This window comes from Mastigoproctus giganteus, chromosome 9 (assembly GCF_048544385.1).
Source record: "Mastigoproctus giganteus isolate SK-2022 chromosome 9, ASM4854438v1, whole genome shotgun sequence".
NCBI lineage: Eukaryota > Metazoa > Arthropoda > Arachnida > Uropygi > Thelyphonidae > Mastigoproctus > Mastigoproctus giganteus.
The window spans coordinates 53,849,373-53,856,347 of NC_143583.1; the positions used below are offsets into that span (position 1 = coordinate 53,849,373).

Consider the following 6,975-nt stretch of genomic DNA (forward strand, 5'->3'; position numbering starts at 1 on the left):
AAGGTTTTTCTCCCCAGTAACTGGGGTTTTTTCGTCCAGCAAAACAGGCAAATCAACCATAGAACATAAGCAATTTACAGACACATACGCAATTACGGGCAACCCTAAAATAATAATTTTTTTTGTGCATATCCCAGCCACCCCAGGTGCCTTTCTTATGTTTAACTTCAACGATTTCTGTACCAATTTCCTCTCAATTATTGCAAAATTATTTAGCTCCATGTTAGAGCTTCATAAACATCTGGGATCCCCTTCGCTAAAGAATTCCTCATGTTGAACGTAGATGCCAAATACTCATTCAGTTTGTCAGCAACCTGAGCAGAATCATCAACAATCGAACCATCAATATCAAGCGGATCAATTTAATTCATTCCCTTCCTTCTAGAGTTTACATACGTAAACAAGTCTTTGCTGTTTTTGTTGCATCCTTTGCCAACGATTTCTTATAATCTGCCTTTGCTTGCCTGGCGTCCTTTGTGACTTGATTATAGACTAATTTATATCTACCATAGGCTTCTGTATCGCCCGATAATTTATATGCATCCCATGCACTTTTCTTCTCTGTCAAGGATTTAATCAGTTCATCTGACACCCATTTAGACCTATACCTTGAAGAGTATTTCTTAGTTGGTATGAAAAGCCTAGTAGCTTTTACGAATAATTCCTTGAATACTTCCCATTTAGAATTTGCTGATGGAAACATCGTCAGTTGGTCCCACTGTATAGAATCTGAAAACTGCCTCAGACCATTTTAGTCACCCTTACGAAAGCAAATACCTCTCTCTTTACCCTTGATGGTAGTTACCTCTTTGAAGAAATCCCAAATCAATACACCTGTGATCAACCTAATGGTTCATTTATTTGAAGATTCTTAATGCATGAATAATCACTATTGATAATCAGATTAAGAGTATTACTCCCTCTTATTGGCTCTGTAACATGTCAGTCATCCAATAAATCCGCAAAAGTCTCGCTAGTCTGTGAGTGACCAAGCCATAAGTTCCAGTCAACATCCAGAAAGTTAAAATCCCCCATTATGAAGGCATTCTGATTTACTGGCTCACTCTATTTCTCTGAGCAGCTGCTCGTTGTAGTGATCAGAGTTATTAGACCTATAACACACTCCTACTCTCATTTTTGATTTCTCAATGTTTATGTCACACCACCAAACTGACTCAACATTGCACTGGCCACCCATGTCAACTGGATGCACTGCATCAGATTATATGTGCTTCTTAACTTAAGAGCATAAACCCTCCCTCATTTAACTTCCCCATATTGAAATTCTAAATTCCTATATCTCAGCGACACCACTTCTCTGAAAATTCGTCAAATTCTTCAATTTTATTTGATGAATGTGAAGTCTACATGCACGTATACTCGCTCCTGTACTTTTAGTTATCCTAACACCGCCTGTATATTTACTTGTTTCATGACTTTCAAGGCTGCTGCTCATTCTAATAGAAGTAGTGAAAGAATCACTTTCACCTTTGCCTGCGCCTATTGTTAATCTATTAGTCTGTGTATCCCCCCAAGCTAGCAGTTTTTTCTGACCCACCTAACACTGCCTTGATAGAATCAGCAAATATTCTTGCGCCCCTTCTATTTAAGAGTATCCCATTCCTGTATATGCATTCTCTCTTGTTAATAAACACTGGAAAAAATTCTACCCTTGAGCCTTGCACAGTCTCTCCAAGGCCAAATTGATTAACAAGGCTCTCATCATATACTCCACCCTATCGTGTTTGAGCAGAATTGCAGACACTTTCAAATTTAACCCTAATTCGCAACTTTTTTTGAACATTGCCCTGTACTTGTTAAGTAAGTTTGCAGAGATCTCCTACTCTTAATGTCATTAGCGCCAACGTATACAACAATATCACCCTTTGTGCCCTTAAAAGATGATATCTGCTCTACAACGTCATCAACTTTTTTCCCTGCAGACATATCCTATTCCTGTTCCTCCTATCCTTTTTGCATATCAAGTTTCACAACAAGACAAACATTTTTTGTCTTGCTGTTCCACATGCCATTTCTATTTTATATTTGGGCCTTGCCATTTGGAATGGCTGGACAAATATAAAATTCCATTAGTAAATAGCTCTTAGTGATATTTAAAAATTGAAAGTTTCTAATGAGAACTTCGATACTGAATAATATTCTGGTTTTCACAACTAAATGTAGCTGATAGACCATAAAACAAATTTGTTTTCATATAAAAATTAATAATAATATGAGTGGCAGCGTGCCGGTGTATTTTCTTGTGTACTTTTCGTGGCACATTTATTATTTATCTCCATTGCTGGTCTCGATTTAGGGTTGGGGAGCCTACAGATTTCATTTTGCATTGAGCAGCTGTTTGGTTTTTTTTTCGAATTTGCACAGAGGAAATCCTAAGAAGCAAAATAATAATTAACCGAAATTTCGAATAATTAAACGTAATTAATGAAAAACAAATAAAAACACTATCGTAACAGAATCAAATCATTCGGTCTATCAGTTCTGGCACATTAATTATATCTTAAGTGATGCTACTGAATAGGTGTGCTGTATGATGTTATGTTTTTTATTTCCCCATTATTGCAAAACCCTCCCTTTATGAATTGGTAAGCTCCATTATGACTTCTGCAATATATACGCGTCTGTCTAATCGCAACCTATCAGATTAGATGTTCAGTTCCCCTGAAGATTTCTAGCTTGTACTGACCTCCATTTTAATAAGTATTTTAGTGCATGGTGTATTTGAGGAACGTTTTAATTTGTCGAGCATTAGTAGGCGGCTGTGAAAAAAAATAAAAGACAGAGATTTAATTCCAGAAGGGACTCCAAGATTAAAGTTTTATTAGCTTCAAGAGAATGGGAAATTCTCAGGCACGTTTTACAATTTTGGACTTTTCTGACGAAGTACTTCTCCAAGTTTTCTCATACTTGGAGCCTAATGATGTTCTAAGCATTGAAAGAGTAAATGATAGGTTTGCCTCCCTAGTCTGCAGTAGAGAAGTTGTGGGTAAAACAGTCTTTCCTAGAACAAGGAGATTATCGCTGCAAGAATTTTGTTCCTATTTCTCAAATGAAGCACGATCAACGAATATTACAACGCTTGACTTGAGAAACTGTTACTGGATCGAAGAGGAAGTGCTTCATGGATGTATAAAGAAGTGCAAAAATCTGCAGAATTTACACATAACGAATTGCGTAATTGGACTTCTGATTCTTTCGGACATCATAAGTGAGCTGACCTTCCTCACAACGGTGTCGTGGACTGTGCAATGTACTAAGTGTAATAATTTTCAAGTGATGAATTCCTTCACATGTTTACCCTCTGAAAAATTTAAAAATATTCGATGCTTGTACTTAGAACTGAACGTAGACTCATTACATCTAGTAGTCCTTCAAGGACTTCTTTCAAAGTGTAGCGAATTACAGAATTGTTATTTGCATTTAGTAACAGAATCATTGCGCGGTTATTATCGCGCTCCGTTGTTTTTAAGCCGTTATCACGTGACTTGTAACTTACCTTTTATAGAGGGTTTTCTATTTACCTCGGAAACTATGTCCACGATGCAATCCCGGACTATTAGAGAAATGTCATTTCGAGATATTATAAATACCGTTTTGACAACAAGAAATAAGGACCTAAAACTGAAGAAAATTTCATGGTTTTCAGATCAATTGACTATAAACCCGGTTACTACAGACATCATCATACAAAACCTTAGACATGTCACTCATCTATCTCTTTATAATATCGATTACAATGCAACGGAGTTTATCTTCAATCAACTCCCCCCGTCTGCAATCGAATACTTCGAACTCTCTGGATTCGCGGCTTCTAGAGAGAATCTAGCAACCATTTCTAGGTTTGGAGGGGAAAAGCTACGTAAACTTCGTGTTTCTGTCTCTGACTGGGATCCAATGCTCGATTTCGAATTAACTTCTGCTTTCGCTAACGCGTGCTCCAATATTACTGAATTAAACTTAGTGGAATCTCATTTTTTTGAAAATAGTGGAGTTTGTTACGCTATTGCTTACTTAAGGAACTTGAAAAAGCTTGCAATTTCCATATGTGCGTTTAGTGATATTCCCGAAGGTAAGGAAATTATGTCAAGCGTTGAAGCAAGCATGATTTTCAGACGCCTTAGAGTAATTCCCACCGCTGCTCATGCATCTTTAGCTTCCATTGTCGAAAATTGTCAACTCGTTGAAGAATTCGACCTGCGAGGATGTCGTCATTCTGCCTTCAGACATGTCGAGTGTATAGATCACGATTTATCTAACTTGTCAACGTTGCGATTATTAAAATCCTTAACTCTTCTGTTCTTCCCTTGTGTTAATTCCGGATATTTTTGGTGTTCCGTATCTGTTCATTGCAAACTTCTAGAGACCCTCCGACTTGGTTCATTTGGTAATAAATTAACCGAAGATTTATTTGACCTTGATCTTACTGCCGGGCGTTTTTCATCCGGAAGTAAATTTACTTTTCTTACGGACTTAGCAAAGTATTTGCATAATATGAAATCTTTATCGAACTTGGTAATTCAACAGGAAACACTCGATCTTAACTCAAAAAGTTTCTGGAGTGCTCTTTGTACTGTTCCCAAATTATTTCGACTCTGCTTAATAGGCATACCTATACTTGATAATGAATTTGAGTTATCTCTATCGTTCAATCTTTCATTGATTTCTTCTAAAGTCGCTGCGATGAAAAATTTAAGGATACTTCATATTCGTTCGCGTTGTAATAATCAAAAGGAACTTTTAGATAACTTGTTGGTTCTTAATCAAAGGAGGGAGGAACACGAAAAACTCAGCCTGGATATTTTAAATTGGGAACTGGGATCTGATTCTGAAGCTGATATTCATTCGTGTTGCAATTTGCGTAAATATCACCTTACTGGAATTTGTTTGCTATCATGTAACGTAGCGAACTTTGCTTTAGTTTAATTTCTTTTAGAGCAATACCATTTTAGTGTTTTATACCTTTTTTTTAATGTGTGGTCTATACATAATTTTCTGTAAATTATCCTTTCGAATTTTAATTTCGATTTTATTTTAGAGCAGTTTGTGCATTGGGTTTTATGAACAAAAGATTTTAATGCTTTCTACACGTTTTTAAATTATCGAAATTAATTTTGAATTTGTGTACATTTTGCTATTTTAACCTGAATAAAAAGCTGTTTACCACTTCAATCACTGTGCATTCTCAAATTAGTTGAATTGAAAAATATAGAGATAAACTAGAGTAAAACGATACTATTCTACTATTTTGGAGAATAAACTATTTTATTATAATATTGCAATTATTTGCTACTCAATAGAAATCTCAAGTGTTAGATTAGTGTCGTTTAAAGTAAAAATGTTCATAAGACGAGTAACTACGTAATGCTCCTCTTCCATTAAGTAAATTGGGTTACTTAAATGTGTTGCTTCTGTATTGATTTTAAGTTCTATCTGGGGATAGAATATGGTCGCCTGGTCTATTGCCAAGCATATTTTGATGGGCAGAAACAAAAGAAGCATGTTTTGTAGAACAACTATGCCAGAAAATTCTTTAATTACTTGTCGAATTTAGTTTTGAAGTTTACATAATTGTGCAACTACCCTATTCTATTTGAAGTAGGGATACACTTAAATTAAGTATCTCGAGACCGTGGCTACTTTCGAAGTAGTTATATGGGGGAGGATTTCTTGACACTGCTCTAGATATGTAGCTAATAGAAAACATGGTCAATTGAATGGCTACTTCTACAATGGACATTCAAGTCCAAGAAATCATATTTCAAAATGGTTTTGTTTCATTAGCCAAGGCTTAAATGTTTTTGCAAGAATTGAAAGTTATAAATCTCTATATTCATAACTTATTTTTAATAGTTGTCTTGTTTGTACAATTAGTGACGGAAACATTAGTTTGTTTATGGATTAAATTCGTTCCTCAATTTTGAAGATTAAACGATTTGATCTTGTAGGTGGGGGGGGGGGGGGTTGAGGTTTAAATGAATTTTAATAGCAATGAACAATCACATTAGCGAATTGTCCGTCCATAACTCCACATGATTTAAAAACTAATTTTATATAATTATTAAATTCATAGTTTTAATATCCATCCCTGGAAATACAGAATAGAATATTTTATTTTCTATATTTACCCTTAAACCATTTGTCCCCGAATATGAATGGGAGGGGATGAAAGGGCAACCCTAACAGTCTTTCATCGCTTTTATGGCTATATTCTTAAACAGTGGCGAAAGTATGAATTCTGCTCTGTCAGATTGTCGAATAGGTTCTTTAATAACCGTTCCAAACCAATCGTCGGGCCTCCACTGCAAGGCATACTAAATTATGGAAACTAATGAGTGTTACTTCATCTCATTATACAATATTTTGAGCCAACTAGCAGAAATACTGTTTGATATTCGGGTTACAGAGGATTATCATAGTAATTAATTTTCATAAGAGGATTTCCATAATGAACTTTAATGTGGTGGAAGTTTAAAGAATGTTTACATTCTTCCCTTCTACATTTTCTCCTGAGACTAAGGATCGGTACTTTTGCTAATGTCTGTGTTTGCATTTATTCAATCGCAGATTAGAATAAATACAATATGAAATAAAAGAAATTCATTCTGTCAAACAATCTTAAATTTAAATATCGTTAACTTAAAAGTGCAAACCGTATATTGGACATTTTGTTTACACAACTGGTGAAGTTAATACATGAAAATTATCGATTTGCTTGGCTTGTGTTTATAGTTTTCAGTATTTTATCGCCCCATATTCCACTTTAAATCGTGGCAAAGGGAAATAGGAACGTTTCGGTGATTGATTTAACGCACACGTAATCAGGTCATTACTAATGAGCCGATAAAAACTTTCCTTCCCAGTGAATACATGCGAATATGTATCAGAGGAATGGAGACGAAATACTGAAAAAAATCGATTCTAAGTTGATTAAGCTGAATGCAGGTTAACTTTATA

General features: G+C 35.3%; 1 protein-coding gene across 1 annotated transcript; it reads left to right on the forward strand.

Annotated features, from left to right (window-relative positions):
- Nucleotides 1-2,856: 2,856 nt before the first annotated feature.
- On the forward strand, nucleotides 2,857-4,944 carry LOC150080235 (F-box/LRR-repeat protein 18-like). The gene has a single exon (XM_090380661.1). It carries the CDS (start codon nucleotides 2,857-2,859, stop codon nucleotides 4,942-4,944), a length of 2,088 nt encoding a protein of 695 aa, XP_090236787.1.
- The last annotated feature ends 2,031 nt before the right edge of the window (nucleotides 4,945-6,975 follow it).

Excerpts from the sequence above, each read along its gene's own strand:
- LOC150080235 (XM_090380661.1), top strand. The coding sequence starts at position 2,857 with ATGGGAAATTCTCAGGCACGTTTTACAATTTTGGACTTTTCTGACGAA.